Source organism: Cyrtonyx montezumae, unplaced genomic scaffold, assembly GCF_038088225.1.
Source record: "Cyrtonyx montezumae isolate F1298 unplaced genomic scaffold, pur_monq_1.0 scaffold_0, whole genome shotgun sequence".
In the NCBI taxonomy this organism is placed as follows: Eukaryota; Metazoa; Chordata; class Aves; order Galliformes; family Odontophoridae; genus Cyrtonyx; species Cyrtonyx montezumae.
Window position 1 is genome coordinate 9,682,757 of NW_027071824.1, and position 26,535 is coordinate 9,709,291.

The 26,535-nt window shown below is 43.7% G+C and overlaps 2 protein-coding genes across 5 annotated transcripts in view; one reads left to right on the forward strand and one right to left on the reverse strand.

Moving 5' to 3' along the window:
* Positions 1-2,394: 2,394 nt before the first annotated feature.
* On the reverse strand, positions 2,395-3,623 carry TBCC (tubulin folding cofactor C). Its single transcript, XM_065736205.1, has one exon. The coding sequence runs from the start codon at positions 3,425-3,427 to the stop codon at positions 2,399-2,401; it is 1,029 nt and encodes a 342-aa protein (XP_065592277.1). The 5' UTR covers positions 3,428-3,623; the 3' UTR covers positions 2,395-2,398.
* Positions 3,624-13,958: 10,335 nt separating this feature from the next.
* The window catches only part of BICRAL (BICRA like chromatin remodeling complex associated protein), a 28,600-nt gene continuing 16,023 nt past the window's right edge, over positions 13,959-26,535 (forward strand). Inside the window, exons 1-3 of one of the 4 annotated variants that reach the window (XM_065750996.1) lie at positions 13,959-14,183; positions 15,003-15,346; positions 25,066-25,114. In XM_065750996.1, coding sequence (XP_065607068.1) covers positions 25,071-25,114 — 44 coding nt within the window. In that variant the 5' untranslated portion in view covers positions 13,959-14,183; positions 15,003-15,346; positions 25,066-25,070. Of the gene's footprint in view, positions 14,184-14,643; positions 14,669-15,002; positions 15,347-25,065; positions 25,115-26,535 lie in introns of those variants that run through there. The other 3 variants (XM_065751086.1, XM_065750914.1, XM_065751167.1) reach the window with 3 other exon arrangements.

Here is a 26,535-nt window from a genome sequence, read left to right on the forward strand (position 1 = left end):
TAGATAACCCTACATTCTAGAACCCTGGAGTATCCCCAGATACCATTTCCAAACGGTTAGAGTCTGTCATTGCTAAAAGTTGTTCCCAATGCAGAAGGAAGAAATTGGTTTATTAACAGACGAAAGGATTACTACATACGTGACTATCCTATCAACATTTTTCTATCTATTTTTACTATCATGCTTTTAAATAAATGGAATGAGAATATAATTATCCATGCATCTGAGTCAGCACTTTCCACTAGATTTAACTGGAAGATGGATCCCTTCTCAAATGATGGACCACGCTTTTGGGGCCTCAGCAGTGGCTCTTCTCTCACTTGCACTGTGCTTTGTTGTCTTCCTTTCCTCCCCACTGATGGTTTTGGAATGCTGGCAGCAGCAGCACAGGTGAGTGAGCAGGGGCTCTGTGCACTGCTGCTGTCAGGATGAAGTGTTTCTTCTGCCTGTGCCTGCACTGTGATGTCCTCTTCCTGAAGTATTTTAAATGATTACTATAAATAGCATTGTTTAAATCATTCCCTAGGTAACAACATCCAGGCATTTGTTTCTTCTGTTAAAAAGATTCCCCAAAGTTGCAACTACTCATTCAGCCTGTGAATATGCCAACGAATTTTTTCTAGTGCTTGTTTTCATGTAACATTGCTATTAATGTGCTCTGGTTTCAAAAGTTTGCTGTATTTCTCCTGAAGTTATTCTATGTGAAGAATTTTAGCTTCTAAAAAAGCACAGAGATGTTCAACCTCCTGGGTGCACATTACGGCACAAACCTATATTAACATAACCTGGCTGGCCAAATACCCTCACTGCCTGCAACTGGATATGCACAGAAGCTGTATTACTGAATCAGGCTCTGTACTTGGATGGATGTGTTGAAATTAAGGTATGAGAGCTACAAATAACCACCTCCCTTTAGCAGGTATTAAAAACAGCATACGTTAAAACAAGAGTACGCGTGTTCACTCTAAATCATTTTATGATGCTGTCAATGCATGGTGAAGGAACAATTCAACTCAGAACAAATAACTGAAATGCAAAATCCAGTTCATTAAAAAGTACATCAACAAAACTGAGAAGTTGTGAAAATACACTTAAAAAAAACCTTATTTTTTGTTCCTTCTTAAATTAAACATGTTGGGAAAAAAAAAAAGTTTCTCTGTTGCTCCAGAACAGTTAGGAACTCAAAAATACTTCTCACAGCAGTGATACAGTTTCAATGGATTAGTTAGCATTCCTTCCTGTTAGAGGCACATACAACAATAGGGCAGCGTAAATATTTGGCAGAGGTCATAAATACAACTCTTGAGCTGCTGTTTAGGCAAGGTAATGATTTCCTTTCTAAGGCAGGGGCTGGTTCTGCGCACTGCTCATTGCACCATTAAAAGGTCATTATTAAGACTGAATAAGCAGGATTTAAGAAGACACTGCGCACAGAGGGCCTTTCTGCAAGATGCTATTCTGGAACTTGAATCCTGTGCTCTGTTGTCACATTTTATGAACTTTCTTTGTCAGCACTGCATGCGATAGGTGGTAGTAGTGCTGTGAGCTATGATCACAGCAAACCTCACTGACTGCAGGCAGGAAAACCAATCACTGGGACATGCCTGCATGCCACTACCTGAAACTCGTGAAGTGTGTCAGCATACAATGTGTGCCCTGAGAGGGACACCCAAGTCTTACTTAAGTTCATGCTATTTACAGAAGCAGCTTTCCCTTGCATATTTTGAGCCTGTTACTGTTTATCTACCTTCTACAGGTTTATTCATTTCAATCATTAATATAGTAGGATAACATTACAATTTCATAAACCTTTTCTTCCATTGAAATAGAAGTCTGACTAACAGCTGTCACCCACACAGCAGAACCCAGGTCCCAGATGCATTGCAGCCCAGGGCTCATCCCTCTTTAACATACAGTACCCATGCACAAATTCCCTCTTTAAACTTCTGTTTGCTGTGAACACCCTCCTCCCCCATATCCATAACAGCGGTCTGTAATTGCAGCACCACAGAAATGGGATGAATTTGGCATTCCCTCTTTTCAGTTGACTACAGCTTGCACTAGAAGGGAGCTCTGATTCTGCCTGAGTGACAGCAGCACAGCAGCTCCAATCAAGACTCGCTGCCAACGTGAATACCAGTGCACCCAGCCCCATCTTAATTAAAGAAACTCAGCAATGAGGTACTGCAGTAGTTGGCCAATTCCACAGCAATACATCAAGATTACAGCTGCAAACTTAGTAATAGTAAACTACATCCGAGTGGCTAGCATTTTTCAAGGAGAGCAGCCAGCAATTCTCTGTAACTCCCAAGGAAGCACCACCTGCCATTGCTTTAAGGCCTGTAGGGGTGCAGCCCTCCCACCCGCGAGTCGGCACGTGGTGATCCATCGCTCTCAGTCAGTCCCAGCTGCTGACGCGCTCCTGCTCGGGGATGAGACTCCAGTTGGGCGAGGGCCTGTCGCTCGCCAGCCAGTCAAAGTCATCCACCAGGTTCCAGTTGTTGGTGTTTCTATCCAGCCCGGACGACTCGAAGTCCGCCTCGATGCCCGGGTAGCTCCACGCGTAGGGTGCGAAGGACACGTCGCCACAGTCCTCGATCATGGCCCTGCTGGTCACCTGCACGTAGAAGCGGCTACCGCGGGTGCGGTGCGTGCGGAGCTGCTGGCAGGCCACCACCAGCTGGCAGTCGCTGCAGCCGTCCACCAGCACGGAGGCGGACACGGGCCCGCACAGCACGGTGCAGCCGCGGCACTCGCGCACCCGCAGCGTGTTGGGGTTGCCGCGGAGCCGCACCCGGCAGCCGCGCAGCTCCTCCAGCACCACGTCGCGCTGCAGCAGCTCGGCCGGGCCCAGCTCCAGCTCCCGGTTCTCGGTGCCCCTGAAGCCGCACAGCGGGGGCCCTCCCGGCTTCCCCTCGGCTCCGCCCGGGCCCGGCGGCTCCACGCGCTCCTCGGGCTGTGCGGGGCGCTGCTCGGCGCCCGGGGCCGCTTCTTTCTTCAGGCTGCGGAAGGCGAACTTCTTCTTAGGCTGCAGCTGCTCCCGCCGTGCCGCCAGCGCGGCCTGCAGCCTGGCCGCGGCCTCCTGGCCCTGCCGCACCTCGTAGGGCGCCAGGAAGCGCACGCTCTCGGTCAGCAGCTTCTGCAGCCCCTGCAGCCGCGCCGCCGCCTCCTCGAGCCGCCCCGCCGCCAGCAGCGCCTCCACCGCGTCCCGCTCCCGCCCGAAGGCGGCGGCGAAGAACTCGCTGCCCTCCTCCCGCACCGCCTGCGCCTCCTTCTGCTCCCGCTGCCGCGCCACGCCGCGCTGCCGCTCCGCCTCCCGCCGCTGCAGCCGCTCGGGCAGCGCCGCGATCGCGGCCCCGCCGGCCTCGGGCCACGGGTCCGCCACGAAAGCGGCCGCCGCCCGCCTCTCCTCGCCCGCCGCCTCCATCTTGCGCTACCGCGGCCGGTGGGAAGGGCGGGCCGGGGCGGGGCCTGCGAGGCTTTAAAGGGGCGGCGCCGCGCGGCGGGATGGGGTGAGTGCCGGCGTCGGGCGCCGCGGGGTGCGGCCTCGGCTTCCCAAACGGACGGCGGTTGCCCGCTCTCCTTTTGCTGCCGTTGTGCGCGTGGCGATGCCCGCTCCTCCCCTCCGCTGGCCGCGCGCTCGGCCCTCGGGGCGCTCGGAGCCTTTCCCGTAGGCGGCGGAGAGTAGGGGGGGGGGGGGGAAAGGGGGTGGGGCGGAGGGAGGGCCGCGGCCGCCTCGGCTCGGAGCGCCTTCCGGAGGGAGCCGGGCTCGGGGGGCCCCGCGACGGTTTCGGGAGGACGCGGTCGCGGTGCTTTGTGCGCTTCCCCGCGGCCTTCCTTCCCGCGGAGAAGTGGCTGTCGTGCTCCGCCCGTGGGCTGCGCAGCGCTTTGTTCCGGGAGGGAGCTCGGGTCCCAGGGACCGCGAGAGCGGTGTCCGCGGGTTGCCGTGTGCTGGGAGCGGTGCGGCAGGACGCCTGGCGGAGGGCAGGAGGCGCGTGTTGGGTGTGTGAATTCTGAGAGCGGAGCGCTAGGTAAATCTGCGGCGAGCTCCGGCTGCCGAGTACCGCTGTGCGCGTCATCGTTCTGGTGTGCTCCTTGAGAGCCGTTCTGTCTTTGCTTCAGGGAGCGGTAATTTCTACAAAGAAAGTGACCAACAAGCGCGTGTGCGTACATGAATGTGTGTGTAACTCCAGGCCTACAGCTATCGCATGCCTTCTTACATTTCAAAAGTACCTACAATAAAACAACATGCAACCCGAACTATCTGTTCATACCAAGCACAATAAACCCAGAGAGGATATTCCAACTGTGCTGTCAGAACTTGCACTAAGTTACACTATAAAATTCTCGTTACAATAAGAAATCAAGGCATGCCGAGGGTTGAGGGCCCTGGAGAGTGTCCGGAGAAGGGCAACAAAGCTGTGAAGGGTCTGGAACACAAGTGTGGGGAGCAGCTGAGGGAATTGGGGTTGTTCAGACTGGAGAAGAGGAGGCTCGGGGGAGAACTTATTTCTGTCTACAACGACCCGAAAGCAGGTGGTGGTGGGGTGGGAGTCAGCCTCTTCTCCCTGGTAACTGATAGGATGAGAGGGAATGGCCTCAAGTTGCTCCAGGGTATGCTCAGGTTGGGTATTGGGAAGGATTTCTTCTCAGAGCGGTGAGTGGCACAGTGGCACAGGCTGCCCAGGGAGGTGGTGGAGTCACCTTCCTTGGAGGTGCTCAAGAAGTGTGGAGATGTGACACTAAGGGACACAGTCATTGGACACGGTGGGAATGGGTTGGTGGATGGACACGATGATCTTAGTGGTCTTTTCCAACCCTAATGGTATTTTGATCACCTGGTAACAGCAGCACTTTAGAGCAGCTTGGTGGAGCCTGCAGGGTGTTTGTATTGCTCTCTTGTAATGCATGCACAGCAAACTAGAGATGGTCTATTCAACTGGAATGTGAATGGGTAAAATAGTGTTTAATGCATTACGGCATGTAACTGTCTCAATGCAGCAAAACTAATGTGTCCAGAATTTTGTTTCTGAAGAATGAGGTTTAAAATCTCAAAAACGAAAAGCTCCCATGTTGTAGAGAATGCTCAGTCACAAAAACGAGAAGGAAATCTTGAAGCATTCTCACTTGATTTGTCTCTGCTAGCGTATTTAGATAATAAAGTCTTTATCATTTTTGCTAAAAAATAGCCAAATCCCCTCCTGCAGTACCTCCAGTAATGTCAATGTGCAACGATGCACTTTAAGAAGGAAATAATTCTTCTTTCTGTCTTGTTTTGTAAGAAAGGCATGAAAGTTTCGTAACGGGCCTTCTTGCTCCCACCAGTGTAATACTGGCAGAGCAGTGGTGTAATTTCTTGCCCATTATGTGAGGATACTCACAGAAACATGGGCTTCTGCTTTTCCAGTATGTGCAAACACTACTATTATTCTTAAACAGATGTGACCAGATGGATGGCCTGCACTGCTTTATATTTGAAAAGATACAAGCAAACACTAATATAGGCTCATAAAAATATAAAAAACAAACTCTATATTTTATGCTGTGATATAATGATTATTTTTTTTTATTCAAGCACTGAGAAAGTTAGGTGTTCTAAACTGTTTTGTTTTTGTTTTCTAGAGGTGATTGAAATTATAAATTAAGGACCAAATACACTTATGAATAGGAGCTTCTGAGAGAGACTGGAAACATTTCACATTGCTAACGCATGCAAATGATTTTTGGGTTAAGAGTACAATAACCCCAGATGCAACGAGGTGGAGTTTATGACCATAATGAAAAATTAAAAAGAGAGTAATAAAATTCTTCCAACCATCTCATCTTGATACTCCAAAATTATTTTCTGCTTTTACAGTTTGAGGTTTCGGTATAATTGATATTCGTGTATATATATCTCTGTGGTAATGCAAAGACTGAAAGTTTTCTTCCTGACTTTGCTGGAAGCAGTGTTGATGTTTTAAGGCTGTTTAATGTGCTCCAATATAATCCATAGAAAACAGAGGATTTATAATTTCCCAAACAGTAACCACCTGAATAAAATACCTGCCTTATAGCTGCTGCTTGTTGGTAAACTGCAGCAAGCAGTGTAGCTGCTGGAGAATTTTGGATAAAAACTAGGTACGTGGTTCTGCCTATGTTATACCTTTATTTATTCATTTATTTTCCTTCTTGACATACTTCAGTTCCTCTCTGCTTTGGAAATAGCTAATATTCATTTCAGCAATATATTTTCCTGTTGCTTGGACTATATACTGTTATTGTCTTTGGTGAAGTTGCAGGTTGCATGTGCTTATTTGGATGTAGTGCTGTGGGAACTCCCAAAAAATGAGCTTTAGTATGTATGCTTCTTGGCTTAAATCTGTATCATGTGGTTATTGCCCTCAGATGCTATCTGCCTGAAAATACAGTACTGATTTAAACTAATTCATACTGCTCTAGACTACCTCAACAGAAGTAACTCACAGTCTTCTTGAAATGAAGTGTACTGCACAGTTAGAGCGAAGGTTGAAGGTCCTATTTCATTCAAGCATGTTTTAATAGGAGAGGTAAATAAACACAAAACCAACTGGAGCAACTGGGTGTCTGCTAAGTATACACACAATGGATTCTTAACCTTGAAGTTCCTGATCTTGTGAAAGTTAAGAGCTTCATAGTTGTGGTCTTGAGATGTAGGTTTGCGCCTTCTCAGAGGAAGGACTCCTTATCATCTTTACGTACTTCCAGCACTGACACTTTCTGTTTCAAAGGGTTTAATACATGTACATGGCACCATAAAACAGAAAGTGCTATTTCATCTTTTAGCTGTGTTTTCAAGAAAGGCAGCAGCTTCTGTCTTTCGCTTGGAGTTCTTATCTGATAGATGTGATCTGATAGATGTGATCTCTGAACGCCTGTTAGATCGAGCTTTTCCAAAAGAGATTAGCAGGTGAATGTAATTACTTCTGGCTGCAAAGTAGGTGCTTCAGTGACTTGCTCAGCCATAGTATGCTACTGCCAGTTTTACTAAGATCTCTTTTAACACTTCTGGCACTGTCATCAGGCATTAAAGAAAGATGTAAGCTATATTATGATTCATTTAGGATACTGTTGACTCTACATTTTTCATGGTGGGATGGGGCTTTAGTAAAAGGGGCTGTCAATCCTCTGCACTTCTTTGCATTCTCTTGGAAAAATTTACTAAGTCCTTCAACGTGGCTGGCACACTGATTGCTGTTGGAAAAGCTTTTATTTGGATTAAAATGATATTCTTTAAATATTTGGCCATCTGGAGAAGCAAGACAATGTAAAATATGTGTATTTTTGAAATCACTAATTAGAGAGTTAGAACAACAACTATAAAACTTGGTGCATCTTAATTGCAGTGAGTAATGCGAGAGCTTTGAAATATAATCCTTGGGAACATGTAAGATACTAATTATATTCTGACCAGTCAAGGTGCACTTGTTTTGAAACAAGTCTGAGCTGGTCACTTCAGAGAACTTGGTATTCCCAGTGCCAGAGGCAGAGAAACAAATTCATTTCTACAAAAATGAGTTATCCTCCAACAGCCAAGGTGGACTTCAAAGCATAACCCATTATGACAAGAGATGCTGAAATATTAATAAAGCAAGGCCCAAATACACTCAATGCAAAAGCTCAAGCAGTGTATTTAGGTTTAGTCTAAGCCTAGCATCTGATTGGTATTTAGGACCCCATCTTGCTAACTGGCCTAAGTTAAATTCTGAAGACCCAAGTATGTAAACTGCAGATGCTGTCTCATCTTGTCCAGAAGGATACTGTGAGAAATAGTATTGAAAGATTTTCTGAAATTCAAAAACATTACATCAACTGGCTTCCTTTGGTCAATGCGGTGGGTAACCTTGTCATAAAAGGAGATCAATTTCTTTAAATAGGACTCTCCCTTGTGTACTCGTGCTGACCATGACTGCACTGTCTTTCAGGTGGTGGTATTCAATAATTCCCAGAATAACCTTTTCCGTGCTTTTGCCAGGCACTAAAGTGAGACTGTTAGGCCTGTAATGACCAAGATCTTACTTGCTCTTGAAAACTGGGACAACATTTGCCAGCTTCCAGTCGACTTGGACCTCTCCAGATTCACCAAAACATTGGAAAATAATTGAGAAAGGTCTTGCAATGACACCAGCCAGCTCTTGGAGTACTGTGGGATGAATCCCTTTGGGCACACAGCTAGAGTAGCAGATCCTGCACAAATTCAGGGCTGGCTGGCAGTTTATCATTACTGCAGTCGCACTCTTCTGGTTCTAGGGGTCCCAGATCAGTGTTGAATACACACAAAGTTGGCATTAAATGTCTCTGCTTTGTCTGTGCTCCTGTTTCTTAGGTGACAATCTTCATCAAGTAACAGAACATGGTTATCTCTGATTCCCCTTTTGACCTTAATGTATTTGAAAATGCCCTTTTTGTTCTTCCCGCAGTACTGATCACCTTCAACTCTGACTGAGCTTTGGCCTCACAAATTTTTCTCCCTGCAATGACAAACAGCATCTCTGTAGTTCTCCCACATTGCCTGAACTCATTTCTAGGGCCATGCATCTTCTTTTTCTGCCCAAGCTCCAGAAGATTTTTGCTCAGCCAAGCTGACCTTCTGCCCTACTTGCATATCTTCTAACATTTTGAAATTGTCCGTTTCTGTGCTCTTAACAGGCGGTGCTTAAAAGCTGACCAACAGTGATGGATCCCAGTACCTTCCAAAGCAGAGGACTTTGCCAACAAACGAACAAATGAACAAATAAATGAGGAATTTTAGAAAACTATGTTCAGTTATTGGACTAGCCAGCTCTACGAACAACCTGGATTCAACAGTATCGGTTGAACACCTACTCCAATTCTCTGTCCAAATATCTTCAATTGAATGAACTTGAAATCATTTTATCCAAGTGCACTGATTCTCTGTCAGGCTTCCTATAGTACATTCATTCATTAACAAATCTAAACTTTTATGATTTTTGCCTTTTATTCATCTTATGACACAAAAAAATCTGTCAGTCATAATTTTGATAGACTACTTCCTCCTGTTGTTAGAATTTGACCTTCAGTTCAAATCTGAGAAAATATTCTCGTTAGACCTTCCAGTGATAATATTACATTACAGCAGTCTTTGTTCATATCCAAATCTCTTACTGTTGGTTTCTAGTAGGGTCCCAGAAATATCAAAGTAAAACCATTCTTTCTCAGATGTTGTCTGTTAGATGCCACTTAAAATGTCCCTTCTGTTCTCCTATTTTGCCTTGTACAAGATAGTTTAGCATGTTTGTATTTTATTCTTGAACACAAATATGGAGTGACTCAGTATTCTACCATGTTTCTGTGATCCCTACAGTTTTACACCTACATTTTTTTAGGTTCCTTCTATTAACATCTATTAATTAACATACTTATTTATTCTTAAGTCACCCACAACACTTCAGTTCTATTAGGAATGGTCCTTTTGTTAGCTTCTTTGCTTTACTGCTATTTGTAATTGGTACTGCTCTTTTTTTTCCCCAAAATCTTGTGTCTGCTTGTAAATACGCTTTCATGTATTTTTTATCTGTTTTATCTGCTTGTATCTGTTTACCTGTTTTCCCATTTGTCTATTCTAAACCAGCTATGAACAGCTCCCAGTTTTCTGCCACTGTTTCATAGTCTAAGTTTCTTCTGTAAATTTTGGCAGCATTGTTGAAGAATATTTCTCCAGATACTGTTGTAAAGCTCTCTCTCTCTTCAGAGGTGTTTTTCCTCAGTACAGTCCAGTATCTGAATCTCTTAAGGTTATTTTAACTTGGGAGTGAGAGTTATTAATCTTTTAGACTTAATTCTCCTTTTTATGGTAGCCTAAACTGAAGAATTTGAGATGCCATTTAAATAACCTGGAGCATGATTAAGTTATTCTTTATCTGTTCAACTAGTAATATTCTTGTGTAATTTGTTTAAATGAGCGATCCAATCACTACATCTTTGTTTCTACTGATCAGTTTTCATGCTGTGAATCCACCTCTCAGAGAGGCACAGCTCTCCAGATCTGATCTTACCTCCATCACAGTACAGCCCTGTTGGCCTTTACACAGCCTCCGGTCATGTAAACCTAACCTGTCGTTCCTCTGGTATAGGTGTGAATCTCTTGTTCTCAGTTACCTCCTTTTCCTAGCCACATCCTAACCAATCACCCCTCAAGATAAGTATTGGTTAGATAGTCCTGCATTGATAACTGATACTGGTGTTGCAGCTTTTGTATCTTACATTTTGCAACTATGACCTTCATTTTATAGGTAATAATTTGTGTAAGGCATAAGGTCAGCCTGAAATTTGTGATGTTTTAGGAAAATGTTACTGGTGGGGCATCTAAATGTTAGTGTGAACTGTTCAGAATTTGGCAGTTCATATGGTTACTAAAGAACTGATTTTTTGTTATGTGGCACGTTGCACTTCTATTCCAAGTTAAATTGTGTGTTTCCACTGTATTTGAGTGCCCCACTTTTCAAGCACTGTGACCTCTACTTCTCTATTGCTTGTAGCTTTTAATGATGACCTATTTGTTTCTGTGCCGTCAAGCTCTGAGTTTTTTATGCTTATCTAAATTAGTTATTCTTACAAGCAGTATGTAGTTGAAGTGTTGTGTCTGGTGATGAGCTGACACAAGAACCATGTTAAGGGATAGAGGGATAAAGAACGAGAGGAAGGAGTGTTATAAATAGAGTTGAAGTAGTATGGGATCTACAGTCAGCATAAGGAAGCAAGATTGCACTGGAGTAAATGGCATTCTTTTCCATCCAATATAGCTCAGAGAGGATGCAGTGTATTGACGTTGCAAAGCAGCTATTCATGTGAGAATCTTAGGATAACTGCAGGATTCATTCATTTAATGCTTAGTCCTTTAAATTCTTTCATATGAATCTGCTGCTTCGTGATTTTCGTGATCTTCTTTTGGGGGAATAATGTAGGATTGCACAAGAATAGGAATGCTTGTGATACATAGCTGGAGAAATGGGCTTTTGACCTTGGAGAAGCCTGAAGGCAGAATGGACGGGGAGCAGTTTGTATCCCTTTATTTTCTTCATCTCTATATCAAAGCCTTTTCACTTTTCACTTCTACACAATCTGTCATTTCAGGGCTCCGTATCTCAGCTCACTCCAAATGTGATTTGGTGTCTTTGCACACCTATGAGAGCTGTAGTTGCTAAATAGCATGGTCACAGTTTGACAGCTGATGTCAAAATATATCCAAGTATTATGTTGTGTGACGGGTGCACATGATGTTCCTGGTAGCGGTACTTAAGAATTACTACGCCAACGTCTGTCTTCCACAGATTTCTCCTATTCCTTTTTGACACTGGTCTTTTTTTCTCATGCGTGTTTTCCATTACTCCTTCAGAAGCTGCTACATGAAAATGAATGAGAAAATGAATGAATGTGATTGAGGAAGCTACGGAGAGACAGCAACTGAATGTGCATTGCACGTAATTTGGAGAATAGGGCTGGTTGAGAAGGACAGTTCTGGGCAGGTGACCTTGGGGTACAGGAATTTCAGCACATTGGGGTCTTCAGTTCTAATGCAGTAAGGCAGCGAGAAGAGGGGGGAGCTCCTGGGGCAATGAGACTCAGTTCAGAAGCATCATGTGATCCTCTTAGAAAAAGCATGCGTACCTCATCACAAAAGGCAGTAAGTACTGCTTTACAGATGTGACTTGGAAAATTCTGTAGGACACCAGCAAGCGAGTACGCTACAGATGAAGACTGATTTCAAACTTCTTAGTATTGAAGGTAACATTAATTTTGCTTTAAGGGTATGTACTGTGACTGATAAAGTCACATCCAATGCTTGTCTTTTATCTTTTTTTTAAGTAACTGTTTCTACCTATCCAAATTTGTTTCTGAACAGGTATAGCAAATACAGAAATATATGCAAATTTGCTACTGCAGAGAATACAGATGGCTCTCACAGGTTCTGGCTTGGTTTTGTCCAGTGTAAACAGACACAATGTAAAGGGTTTTCATCCTTATGCTTGCTAACTTGTGTAGATCCTAATAAGTCTTACAGCTTCAGGTGCTTCATTGTGTAGATTTTAGCTACCCATTTTTGTACTGTCCCTGCTCAATAAGGCTATTGCCAGCTCTGCTTTGAAATGTCACTCAGGGAAAATAAGTGTAAATTATGTTAGTCTTCAGCCATTTACATAGGCTTCCGTGTGTGCCCTATGACAAGGCAATCAATTCAAAACCATTTGTCTTCCTTCCTCCTTCTCCTTCTTTGTATTGCTTATTTCCTGTTTGTGGTTTCTGTAGGACTGGGAGGATGGCAGTACACTGATCAGATATTCTGTTTTAGAGTGGTGTCGCTCTGAAGCAAAGTTCCGTCCTGTGAACCAAATCAGAAGAACAACTGTGGCATCTCTCCAGTTCAAAGGTTCTTCCACAAAATTCTCTGATGTAAGCAAGGCCAAGTAGGTTTTCATTCAGAGCAGTTTTAGCCCTTGAAAGATTTGCTGAAGTTAGGGACCTTAAAGTTTGTCCTTTATGATTTTCTAATGCTTGTGTCAGAAGTAAGAGCAGTTATGGTGCCGAGCTCTTGGACGTGTGGTGTGGATGCCAGTATTGTGGACCGTTCACCATCTGTGCAAGTCCAGCTCACATACTGTCTGATGCACCAGGCTGTGCTGTGCTGTTGTTTGTTTGTTTGGGCCACTTGAATGACCTGCTGGATGCATGCTAGGCCAAGCATTCCTGTGCAGGCTGCCATCTGAAACTTTCTCCTGTGGGCGAGTGAGTAAACAGGAATCGCAGTTACACCTTGGCTACAGCACGTGTTTAGGACCACGCTTAACCTTCATTTCCTGTATTATAATATGAATTGCTGTTGCGTACAAATAATATAACCAGATTTTAATTTAGAAACAATTTTAATATGCTTTTTAACAGAAAAAAAGCTGCCTGTTTCTTGGAGAAGTTGCACTCAGCGCACTGCCCACATCCATTTCTTTGCCATTGTGTTTAAAAACTAAAAGTGTATTTTTTGAACTGTGAGGCTATTTAAGAAGAATGTTACTAAATAAAGTCTTCAAATCCTTTCTCTAAGGACTTTTAACAAAGTTCTATTTTTCAGGAAAAAAAAAAAAAAAAAAAGGCCTCTCTCTCGCTGTAAGTCCCTGGGAATTAAGGTTACCAGTAGGAAGAGGGTCTTGGAAAAGATTTCTTGTTTAGCTCATCTATTTCTTCATGCTAATAATCTGTTTTTAAGTAAAAAAATAAAAAATGTAGGCTTGTAAGATCATCCGAATAAAGATTTTTTTCATTGCATTTTTAATTAATACAGTGAATATTTTAAGTTGAACTCGCTTTGTACAATCAAAAATCTTGAAACAAACTACGTGACTAACGTTGTAGCAGAGTGCAGAGCTGTGACAGCGGGGGTCAGCGATGTGAGCTGTAACTCCAAACTCCCATTTGGAAGTTACCTGAAACTTTGTACAAGCTGCTGGAGCTCGCGTCCTTTGTTCCAAGCGCGGGTGGTGACAGGAGGACGCACCTTTAGTACTGCTGCTGTCTGTAACGGGGTCACATCCTGGATTTTCCAAGGTGACTCTTTTATTTTGGGGTGGTCCCTGCCCCCCGCAGCGCTGCAGCGTTTTACAGACTCGGTACAGACATCACCCGAGCTCTTAACATCCACGCTGGGTTCAGCGGGGAACTTTTTTTTTTACCCCCCAGTTTTCCGTGCTCCGCAAACACTCTCCTCCACCCCCCAAACTCGCAACCCAAAGCGAGCAGCCCAGGCTCGCACACATTGCCAGACCTACGGGTTTCTCGAGGGGGTGGAAGGGAGAAAGCCGGCGAAAGTTTTTAAAGGGCCTGCCGTGCGGCGGGCCGAGCGGCGGAGCAGTCACCATGCCCGCCCGGCGGCTGCGTGTGCCGCCGCGCCGGTGCGGCATTGTCTGGCGGCGGAGCGGAGCGGAGCGGTGCGGTGCGGTGCGGTGCGGTGCGCCGTGCGCGGCTGTGCTCTGCTGTGCTCTGCTGTGCTGTGCTCGGCGCGGCTCCGTTCTCCTCGCGCTCTCTTTCTCTTTCCCCCTCTCTCGCTCCCCCCTCCCTCGCTCGCTCTCTCGCTCTCCCTCTCTCTCTCTTACACTGCCAGCCCCTGATGTGATGGCGAAGAAACCCCGTTGACAAGGCACTGCTTTTTCATGACGGTGAGTTTCCCTTTGAGTGTATTATAATTTTGTGATAAAAATTTCAAGGAAAAAAAAAACACACAACCTCCTTCCTCCCTTCCTTCGGGGAGGGAAAAGAGAGGGGGGAAATCTATCTCCAGACAGACAGAAAAGAAAGAGGAGCAAATTAACAGCCAGGAGTTGCCAAAACCAGGATATTAGGTTTCAGCCCAGAGAGCTATTGGCTCTGGGGCTATGTATATAAATATATATCGGGAGAGAGCGAGCAGAGGGGCCGGGAGGAAGAAGAGGGATGTGCGGTGCGGCTGTTGTTCGGGCAGATGTGGATTCACATGGAAATGAACCATATCTCTCTGTTTTCGGCGAGGCTGGCGGCGGCTGCTGCCGAGGGCACTTAAAAAAAAAAAAAAAGTTGTTTCTTAAAATAAAGGCGCGGGGGGGAGGTTGAGGGAGATAAGGTTTCAGGTCCAGGCTGATAGCTGCGGAGAGGGGAGAGGTTTGGGGTGGGTTTTTTTTTTTTCTTCTTGCTGATGCCATGCAAATGCAGGAGAGGAGGGAAGAAAAATCTCTTTTAATGACTCATTGATTGAGCCGGTTTAAAATTAGTTGTTGTTGTTGTCTTTTTTTTTTTTTTTATTTTCCGCCCCCTTGATGGCCATCGAGAGAGGGATGGAAAAGGAGAGGAGGGAGAGTGTGTGTGTGTGTGTGTGTGAGTGTGAGAGAGAGAGTGAGGGAGAGAGGGGATGGAGAGAGTGTGTGAGGGAGAAAGAAAAATAATCTTTTCAAATCTCCTCCCTCTTTTTTTTTCCCCCCTCGTTTCTTTGCTTTTCTCTAAAGCTCTGTGGTCTGTGAAACACTCGTTCTTCCTCCTGCTCGGGAAAATGGAGCCGCGCCGTCTCGCTGCCGGCCGCGGCGCCGGGAAGGATTTTTCTCTCCTTTTTCCCTTTTTTCCGTCCCGGCTCGCCGCGTCCCTCCGCCCGGCCGCCCCTCTCGGCTCGTGGCTCAGCTTTGCGCCTTCTGGGGATTTATTTTTCGCTCGTTTCCTCGCTTTCGGTGCCGCCACGAGATCCGATCCGATCCGTTCGGTGCTCGCTTTGCCGTTTCCTCCGGAGCGCTCGGTGCCTGCCGCTGCCAGCCGCGATGGACACGGCGCTTTTTGCGGGTGCGCGGAGCCCTGGGCGGTAGGTCCTGCTGGGGCTGCCCTCCGCGGGGTCTAGCTTTTTAAAATATATATATTTTTATTTTTTTTTATTATTTATTTTCAGGGTGAGAGCGTTGTACCGCGCCTATTTAAACCTAACAATAAACCGTCTCATTACTGGATCCCAACCGCTCGTTTTTCCTTCTGGGTAGACGCGTTGATTTGCGCGATCGGGGCTGTTCTCCGTAAGAGCAGCAACAGTGCTTTTGTAGATAACTTTTATTTTATTATTATTACTGTTTTGCTGGCGGCTAAAGCAGCACTTAGGCGGTTGCGGAGGTTCGCGTGGCGGCGGGTGCAGCAGTGCTGCTGCTGTCTCACGGCTCGGGAGGAATGAACACAAAAGCGGGGCGAAGCCGTGTGCCGAACGCCTGAATGCAGTCGGAATTACTGTTAAACAACGAAGGAGGTGCTGAGGCCCGCTTTGCTTCCCGGCTCCCTGTGCGGCTCGGGGCTCGCTAAACGCCGAGCTGAGGAGCCGTGCCCGGCCGCTGCCGCCAGCCTGTGCCGAGCGGCTGTGTATGCGGAGGGGGAGCGGGGCAGCGCCGGGAAGATGGCGCTGTCTGGCTTCCTGCCAGCGTTTGTTGCGCAGTTTCGCGCTGATTCTCCTCCCCCACGGGCGCCATTTTAAGGCCCTCGCTGCTGTGGCTGCGCTGAGTGGGGCGTTGCCGCCGCGCCCGTGTCGGGCCGGATGATGTTGTGCCGGGCGGGGCGAACCACCCTTACGGGTTCCAGCCGGCCGTCTTCCCCTCTGCTTGGGAAACCGGTGTGCGAGGTTCCCTCTGCGAGACGGGCGAGGGGTTCTTGGCACAAAGGAGGGCTCCTGCGGGCATCCCCCGTCTCCTTTGCCGCCCTTGTCTCGTGCCTCAGAGGCTTCTGCTCCAAGTATCACTGCGGAGCTGCTGTTCTTAGCTATCAAGCACATTTCTTGGCGTGAGGCGTGCTCTGAGCTTACGAGGAAAAAGGGGTTGAAAGAACATTCCCTTCTATTGAGTCAATGACCAAAATTTGTGAGCTACAATTAAAGGGGAAACTAACCTTAATTAGCTACTAAGTGCAGTGCATAAGGCGAAGTAATCATTCATAAGGAGCCTTTAATTCTTGTAGAGATGTTTGCAGCAGTTCAAGGGCGAGTAACTTCTTAGTGCTTGGGTAAACAGCTTCCTTCCTTGATAACAGTGGGTTTCGTTTCAGTTTGGTCTTAGCCCTAATTCATCCAAAGTTGTTCCTTTTATCTGAATATGTAATCTGGTTGGTGCTCATGGTTTAACAGCAACATCCGCTCAGGAGCAGCAAGGATGCTAGCAGACCAACTCATGCTGAGCCCACTAAGGTGGGTGGAATGCTTAATTCTTAAATGCTTTTCCACAGAAGGGCCTCCCCACGCCTTTTGCTTATTTTTGGAGGACGTGGGAGGTTTTTTTCTTCATTTGAAGTTAAGTCCTTCTGTTTAAGTTTAAGGGTTTAAGTTGCATTTCTAGTGAAATACACATTGTTATCGCTTGGGACTCAGGGAAAAAAAGTTACCTGCTTATAAGCTCCCTACTAAAGTCTTGGAGACTGCTTTGTTAATGTCTTAGTTTCTTAGTGATACACCTGCTCCAAACCCTTGAATTATTTCAAAGTCAAAGAGTGGAGTGCAGTATTCTCTCACTGTTTCATTAGTCTTTGATGCGTGGCATTGACCTTTTCTTTGCTAACAGTCTTGAGAGTAAGACAGAAGTGTCTAACTATTCCTATGTTTTTTAGTGGTAGTATATATTTTTTGCAATAAAGTTCTTGTAATAGCACTAAAGGTTTGCTGAGTTTGTGTGAATTTTCATGAACAATGAGGAAGTCTGATAAAATGATGAATGTTTTTTTTTTTTTTTCCCACTATGAAAGTGATCTTGTGTACACGTACTGCACCAACATGCTTCCATAAAAGTTAAACACATACTTAAGTTGAAATCTTCAGCAGCTAGAAATTAGTTGCATCTAAAAGAATAGGCCTAGTATACTTCTGTATATCTAGTATGTTTCTTTGTCTGGACCCGAGATGACAAGCTGTGTTTGTTTCAGATAGTACTTTGTGCCCCTCTTACATAGCTGGTGTTGACTGAGGAGTGCAGGAGCTCAGTGTTGGTAGCCTGGCCCAGTTGTGCACCTTGGCTTGTTCACTTCTGTGATGCTGATTCATACTGGATGTGTTTTTACTGTGCCTATACTATGAGTACTTGTGTAATGTGGTATTAGAGCGTTCTTGAGTTGAAAATAGGAAGCAGGTTTATGGCCTTAGGTGAGGTCAGTGTTATATAGTTGTGCGCTTGACAGAAGTGGTTGTGCTGTATCTTACTAATTACATGACCTTTACAGAAGTGAATTTTTCCTGTCCTCCCACCATGTCAGTGTCTTTTTTTTTTTTCAATAGAGTTTACATATTTAGCTTTATTATACTGAGGGGGAAAAAATACAGAAGAACCAAAACAGCTATACTCGTTATAAGTTGCATTTCCTTCAAAGACACTTTTGGTGCCCACGGAACTTAGAAATGTAGGTAAGTGCATAGTCCAGAGTTGAAGATCTTAGTAGGCGTGGGTGTGTTATTCTGCTTGGGCCTTGCTGGATTATTCTGCTTTGGCCTCTGCCAGATAAGTTCTCAGTTTTGCTAGTGTAATTCCACATCAATTCCAGGAAAAAGGCTGCATAACTGCAGTTATGTTTTATGCATAATGTGGCTCTAATGGCCTTTTCATGCTGTGTTAGACTTGAATAAGTCTAATGGGTAGTGCTTTTTAATGTAGATGTAGCAGTGGGAGAGTGAAAGCGTGGCATCCCTCTCTAAGTAACAGATACAGTCCAGGTATAATTTCCTTTCTGATGCTGTAGTTCATTTTGTTTAGAAAGCTGGGGTAATTTATTCTAGTAATTCTATTGGAATAGATTGCACTTGGGCTTGAAAAGATTTTTTTTGTGGTGACATAATCTATACAGAACAAGCATGGAGGTTGTCTACAGGGACTAGCATGTTTTGTTTTCTTACGATAGAGGAAAACCTGCAGAATTCATAAGCTGTGCCAGTGTGCATCTGACCTACAACTGCTTGAGTAGGAAAGCTGAAATCAACAGTACTGGTAAAGCCCTCGTATCAGTGTAAAAGTGTGAAAACTGTGACCTTAACTGTTTTGTTTTTTTTTCCAAAAAATCTCCTAATCATATGAACTCATGGTTCTCTATTTTCTGATGTTCTGTAACCTGTTTTCACTGTGTCTCTGTTTTAATGGTGAATGGTTGAAAAATATTTTGGGGAAAAAAAAACCCAAAAAGCTATTAACCAGCGCATATGGACTGTCAATTTTATTCCTTTAACTTCTTTACTTGGAGTAGTTTTGAAATGTTGCAGAACTTCTTGTTGTTTTCCTTTGAGTAAGAGAGTGTTAACCAAAAGGGAAAGAAACAATGGTCAGATCTCTGTTAAAACGTGATGCAAAAGCACTTCTTTTGTTGGTAGTATTGTGGAAGGATGGACATGGGAGTTCATTAATGCACTCCTGATGAAGTCAACCTCATAGCAAGAGGCTGATTGTTTTGGTAGGGGCTGATGTGGTGCCTTCTCTTGAGTGGAACTCACAGTAACTTCTCTGTGAACTTGATCTGGAGAGGAATTTTAAGACCTGACGTTGAAGCTCGAGTCTGAAAACCCCTAGAAAATCCTGGCTCCACTGAAATAGGTGGCAGAATCTCTCTTGGCTTTGACAAGACTGGCAATGTGACCAGTGTGATGTCTGGGGCAGTGTTATGAAGTGCACTGCTGGATTTATTACACGTCGCTTTATCGTATTCAAAGTTCAGTTAATTTCCCAAACATAATAACTGAAAGGAATAGAAAGCTCTCTTATCTAATGGGCAGTAATGCGCTGTTAACAGGTACTGGCTTGGTTGTACCACACCTATGGCAAGATGTACCAGGATGATTTTTGTTTTTAAAATTAGTATAGACTAGAATGTCATTGAAAAGATATTAATTGGCCATTAATTAATAAGTCACCTGAGGAATGATTGGTTCTTGAAAACTGTATGTGCAGAATTAGGAGTGTGATGTTTGCTAGTCAAAACAAGGTAAAAACATTTGAAGAGCTGATACAAGGCGTTTCTTGAACTACTGAGTTGAACAGATCAAGTAGTGTGTGCTAATGGCCTGTGTTATTGCAGGGGGTTTCTAGAAAATAAATTCTGAACTTGTGTATATGAGGGAAACCAAGTTTTATACAGCTGTGCTGAGGATTCATAGATTATCAGAGTGCTTGTCTGTGGCTGGATTAACTTTCCCTATCATATATCCTATTAATAAATGAAGTGAGCGTTTCTATTTTTTACAATGAAAATGTCACTGTAGTTTTTGGAAGCTTTGTACCTTAAGGTGCTTGCCAAACTCAAATTGAGACTAATTTTTTTATGGTATGTTGTAAATCAAATTTAAGGGATGAATGAGCAGCTTATTGTAGGCTATCTGAGCTCTAGTATATGTTTATGTCCCCTTCTTTATGTGGAACTGGTCTGTAGCTATTGTACATAGACTCTCTGTCCTCTCAGGTGTTCACGGCCTGCCAAGTCTCAGAAACTGTGAAGTTGCATACTTTTCCACAGGTTACTTACTTCATACAAGATAGCGCTTGTGCATTTTGATTGTTGCTTTTTCTTTAAGTCCTGAGTAGTTCCCGTTTTTGTGGTGTAATTTTACCACAAAGAGAGATTTTACATTGTTCTGAATGTTTGAAATTACAGGTTTCCTCCCATACACTGTCCCCTACAGAAAAGCTGTTGAGAGTACTGTACTTCACAGTTCCACAGCTAATTTCGAACACTGAAAGTTCATCTTAAAAGTATTACAGAATTGTAGAATCACAGAGTTGTAGGGGTTGGAAGGGACCTCTAGAGGTCTAGAAGTCCGACTTCCCTGCCAAAGCAGGCTCCCTAGAGAGTTAGGACAGTTTCTGGACAAATCCAGTTTTAACCAGTTTGCACATTATAATGCTTGCTTGTGTTATGGGATATTAGAGGTTGTGAAGCATGGTGATGAACAGTTCGGTGAGGTAAGGACCACTTAGGAGATTATCCAGAACTTTGAAGTCACATCTGTGACTTCTTGAAAATAGGCAGTCATTCTACAGCTGTGATGCTTGAGCCTTCTCATTTGTGAACTTTTTTTCCCTCATCTTTAGTTGAGTTTTCCATGTTGTAGGCTTTGGCTGCTGCCAAAGGTAATTGGAAGACTGCAGTTAATGCCTGCTTTAGCCTCCTGTAGCCCCCAGACTTTCTTAGTGCTGTGTTCCAGGTGCCTCGCTATTTTGTTGGCACTCTGCAGGACTGTTGAGTGTCTTAGAGTGAGGATTCAAAACTGCATGAACTATTTCAGATGTGGCCTCACAAGTGCTCTTGTAGCTCTGTGACAAGTCACCTGCCCAGGGAGATGATGGAGTCACCAACCCTGGAGGTGTTCAAGGAATGTTTAGATGTTGTGTTGAGGGACATGGTTTAGTGAGGACTGTTGGTGGTAGGTGGATACTTGGACGTGATGATCTTGTAGGTCTTTTCTAACCATGGTGATTCTATGAAAACCAGACCAAGAACCTCATTCAAATTGAAACAGATCAATGTATGTTGTCAGATTGATATGATGTGCTAATTCAAAGCATGGAGCTGATGTGGGGAAGGTGGATAGGAGAGCTTTGGGATTGCACGTTGGTCTGTGCTGCAATTAGCTTAGACTGTTGGGAAGAGGATGAAGACTTTCAGGCCACTGAGTAACAGTGCCTCAGAGGATTTGTCTGCATAGCTGTGGTAGTTCCTTGCCATCTTAATGGCTTTTGCTGTCTCATAATCTGCTTGGGAGTGTGTAATAAAGGACAGCCTAGTTATTTCCCAGCAGTTAGTAGGGATGTTGTTACAGATGCCTTCTCCAAGTGTCATGAGGCATGCTTCAGGGAGTATCAGTTGGGTAGTGACAATTAGTTAAGATTTACACTTAGTAAATCAGTTAGATGCACTGGCAGGGCTGAGTTTGAAAAGCTGAGTATTGGATTTAAATTAAAAGACACTGATGAGCTGTACTGGTGGTGGTGATGTATGTTAATGTAACAACTGGCAGCTGCCCATGAGGCAGTGAGGATGTTTTCCCCCAGCTGTTTCTCTCACTGGGACACCCTGTTAGGTCCTGCCAAGCCTCATGACCCAGCCCATGGGATGAGGCCCCAGCCAGCTGACCCAAAGCCAGAAGTGAGCCTTTGCCAGTGTTTTCTGCACACTGTCAATTGAACACTCCCAATATATGTATATTTATTTATAAATTATGTACACAGGCTGCTTAAGTTCTGATGTTTTCTTCTGATGTGTCTCTTGGGTTGCACATATGGTGCTTGGCAGGCTGTTGTGCAGCTCTCATCCTCTAGTTCTTGCCCACTGTGTTATGTCTTCACATGATCCTGGTAATGTGGGTTGTATGCATTTCATACATCAATAATTTTGCCCCCTGTGCTAACTAAAACTGATGAGGACTAAATTTGTGTAACTTGGGTATAAAAAGACAAAAAGGATAGTTGGAAAGAAAAAGCAGTAAGCTTTTCTACTGTTTGTGCTGTAAAAAGCACGTTACGGAAGTTTCATAGGGTAGGCTATTACACTTTTACATGATAATTTCTGTCAAGATCACGTGTTGCTCAAGTGGCCCTCTTCTAAAGAAAGACTGAAGGGATAGCTGTACAAGAATTTAACTTGATTGTGCACCTTTTCCATTGTCCTGAAGTCAGCAGAACTCAAATTATCATTGAAAGTTGGCATCAGTTAAAAAGAATTAAACTAGCAGTTATGTGATTTAGGTAGACCTTGGGTACACGTTGTGCAATGCAAACAGAATTTATTCTAAATAGGTGGTGAACACATGTGGCTTGTGAATTTGTCTTTTTCCTCACATACCACATACCTGTGTGAGTGGTGTTCCATCTGCAGGTTGGCCCTGTGGTATTTCACAGCCATGCTGCCATCCAGCATTGCATCATTGTGGTGTTACACAACTCTCACTGGGGGGATGTTGAGGTGGTAGTGATGTTTTTTTTTTTTTTATTTGTGGCTTTCAAGGTGTTGAGAGTACAGCAGCCACTTCAAGTAAATGCTGCTGTAAGAATTCTGCTAGCGATGACAAGAATTTTGGTAGTGTGTGTTAGATGTGCTTCTGGGAGGACTGGTAGTTACTCATGGAGCTTACAGAAATGTAGCTGTTTTCTTTCTTTTTTTTTTTTTATCTTGTAGACTGGTAGGAGCTTACAGTAGGTTGGGTAATCTTTCTTGTATAGTGTAGAGAATGAAAAAATCATAGCAATAAATTTTTGTAATCAGGTGAGCTCTATGTTTAGCAGTAGAGCTGAATGAGAACATTATATATATAATAGAGAACATATGTATTACCATTACTATTTTTTCTCCTTGTCATTTTCCAGTGTTATTTTTTCCTCTTGCAATAAATGTGAGTTTTCAAGAGTTTGGTGAACTTAGCAAATTCATCTCGTTTGTGTTAGTAGCTTTAATACCCATCAGAGCAGTGGTTGAACAAAGTCCCCTGTGGTCGCTTACTTTCCCAGGTTGGTAAGCCTTTGTTGTATGGTCACAGAGAATGTCTGGTCTGCTAAAGTGAGGGAGTTTTACTGATTTCAAGTAGCAGTGTTAGTGTTACCATAGTGATTTGGAATGGGATTTTTAAAAGTAGGCGTGCAGTGCGAAAAAAAAAAATCCATTTATTTATTTATTTTGTTGTTGTTCTCCCTTTATTTAGCTAGGAGTCTTTGGAACCTGCTTTTGAGAGCTCTACATATGCTGTCTAAGGAAATAATAGCTTCCTGTAAGAAGTGTTAACAGTGCCATTAAAGCAGAATGCTCATCACTTACTGGTTTGTTCTTACTAATGCACATCTAAATTCAGCCATGTCGTAATGCCTTGTGATTTGTTTAGCGTTCAGTTACAAGACCAACATTTATGCTGCTCTTTTGCAGCAGCAAGCAGATGTGTTACTGAATCATGGGAGAAAGTGTATTCCTTAAAATGTCCAGTCAGCTCATGAATGCTGATTTTTGTGTAACGTTTCAAGTAGTTGACTGTAGCCATGGTCTGCTTTCCTGTTCTGTGGGAGCAGAGATACCAAGGCATCCTTGCAGTGTTGGGTCCTCTGCTGCATGCTGTCAGTCACTAAGCACGGGGCTGCACAGCCTTAGGGCTGGGTGTTTTCTGCTGATGTGAGGTTGAAGCAAGCTTCAAAATCGGTGAGGTACAAAAAGAGATTACAGAATCGGGGCAGTTGAGATGGGAAGAACTTCTGGGAACACCTTGCCCAATGCCCTGCTGGCAGGAGGACCAGCCAGGGCAGGCTGCTTGGGTCTGCATCAGGTGGACTGGGGCATCTCTGGAGACAAATAATCCACAGCCTCACTGGACAGCCTGCATCACTTTTTGACAGCCTCACAGGAAAAAATACTTAAGTTTAAACAGAAACAAGTTGTGTCCCTTGTCTCTTTCACTGGATACCACTGACAAAAATTTGGCTGTCTTCCTTATGTCCTTCCATCAGGCATTGCTACCCATGCTAAGATCGCCCCCGAGCCTTCTGTTATTCTGGTTGAACAGTCCCAGTGCTTTCAGCCTCATGTGAGACAGGTCCCTTCATTTCAATCAGTGTAGGCAGTCATGAGAGCCCACAGAATGGTTTATATAGAGCTGGTCAGGGGGAGTAAATTCCTGTTTTGATGTAAGAGATTGGCTTCAATTGATTTTAATCTAATGAGAATTATTAATTCAAGTGTTAAATGTGGTGGCAGAATTGTAAGGAGTGCTGAGAAAAATACAGGCATGGCAGGCAGAGGAATTGGTTTGATTTGATTATATGATATTGCGTCAATTATGTCGGATAACTGAATGGATGCCAGGGTGTAAAGAGGTATAGGAGATCAGTTGATTAGTTGGGATCTCTGCGGGTAAATAAGGGAAGATAAAGCAGTTCTGAGAGTTACCAATAGGAAGTGAAGATGTTGTAGTCTTTGAGATTTGGAGAGTTATAGTGAATGGGGGAGCCAGGGTCCTGCAGGCGGAAGCTTCAAAGGAAGAGCAATCAGAGGAAAAAGTGAAGGAGCACATTTGTTCCAGGTAGTACTGATCTGACTATCAGTGAGTGCAAGAGTTTGGTGACTGGGATGCTGTGAGACTGAAAAGGCTCTGTGCCCAGTGGATGCCTACGTTTAGTTTGACTAATGCAAATGAATTGCCCACCTGTTTTTAAAAACGATTCTCAGAACACTGTACTATTAATTACAAGTTCATTTAAGTACAGTCTTGAGTGTTGTTGTGGAGAAACTGAAATTGGGTGTATTGTGACTAGCAGTAGCTAGGATGAGCCTTTAAAAAAAAGCGACAAAATGAAAAATCTCTGAATAATAAGATACGGTATGTGGTTTTGTAGATGATGAGGTGTGGCTGAATTTGATTTTGAGATAAGCACACTGAATTTGTATAGGTCTCTGTAGAATATGCTTGTTTATATTCAAGATCTTTGCCAATAATAAATGTCTGTCAGCTACCATAAACTGATAAAAGCCATTCTGAAGTATTCTGAAGTGTTTTTGCTGCTGAAAGTGATATTTTCTCTGATGTGTGCTGAATATATGTTCTCTTTCTTCTAGTTGTCATGGATGATGATGATGATGAATCCTGTCTCCTTGATCTTATTGGGTAAGCTTTCCCTGTGTAATTCTTCAGAAAGGTTGGGTATCGTATCAAGTACTAGGTGACTTGCAAATATGATGAGTAGCTTGGCTATGTTGAAATAGAGCTGTGCTTCCCATCATGGAGATGTATGTATAACATGACCTTCATTCCCACTTCAAGCTAGATTACACTTCACTTGTTGGCATTCTCAAGAGCAGCTTAGGAATGAGTGGATATGGAAGTTGAAGTCTCTTTTCAGTTAATGGTAATACAAGGTTATTGCAGAAGCACAGTAGTAGAGATGTTGCAGACTTCATTGCAGATAATTGTTTTTAGGGATTTAAAAAAAGTCAACTTTTTGAGTGGTGAAACTGGAGACTTGGTCAATACTGCTTGCATTTTAAAGGGAAAAGTAAGGTTACATTATTTTCTTAAAAATAACCCCTTATTTTCTACTAGTAATGTGTTTGCATTAGAATAGTAAAAGAATTGCTACCTAATACTATGAAGTATCCACAGCAAACATGAGTTTGTTACTGTTTTGCTCAAAAGGTGCTGATTTTAATCAAAGCTTTTTTTTAATATATAAATCATGGATTTATTTGCAGTAATAAGTATCTCATAATACAGTAACTAGATTACTGCAATGCAAGATTTTTGTTGGCTGTATAAATGGCAGGTTACCTTTGCCTGGCTAAAATTCTTGTCAAGTATTTGAGAACAGGTATTGTGCTATGATATATTTAAAACATGAGAAGAAATGTCTCATATTTGGTTCTCTTGTTCAAACCCTACCAGAAATTAGTATGGCATTGGTCATGTAGCAGCTATTAAAATATGGTATCTATTTCATACTGGAGTTTTTTGTTTTTTTTAATACTGTCCTAAATGTAGAAAACCTATTTATCTACCACATTTCTTACTCACTCAAAACTTCTGGCAAAACCAGTGAGAACTCAACAGAACGGCAAAATGCTATCGTGATGGCTGCTGTAATTTAGGGATTACTCTGTTGGCTGGAATAGGTCATGGTTACGTTCTGTGTCATACACTGTGCAAGGTTGCTGTAGCTGTGAAAAATAACACATCCTGCTTTAACATAAAGATGATAATTGACTGCACTGGATAATTAAGTGCTGTGTTATGAGTGTGAATCATGAGGATCCTGGTACGAGTTCACAGGTGGTCCAGAAAATGAAGTGCTCTCTACTAGATGAATGTTTAAAAATTTACAGCATTTTTCCTGGTGCTCACAGCAATTACTGTCTTAAGCATCTTGAAGAATGGACAACAGCGTCTTTGGTTTTTGGTAAGTGCCTTGTAAAATTCCTTAGTTACCAAAGACAATATTTAAGGTGATGAAGTATTCTCCTTTTTTAATTGTGGGTATCACTACTTAAAGCCAATGAGTGAAGTTAGCCATTTAATAAATGGCTTGATTGTGT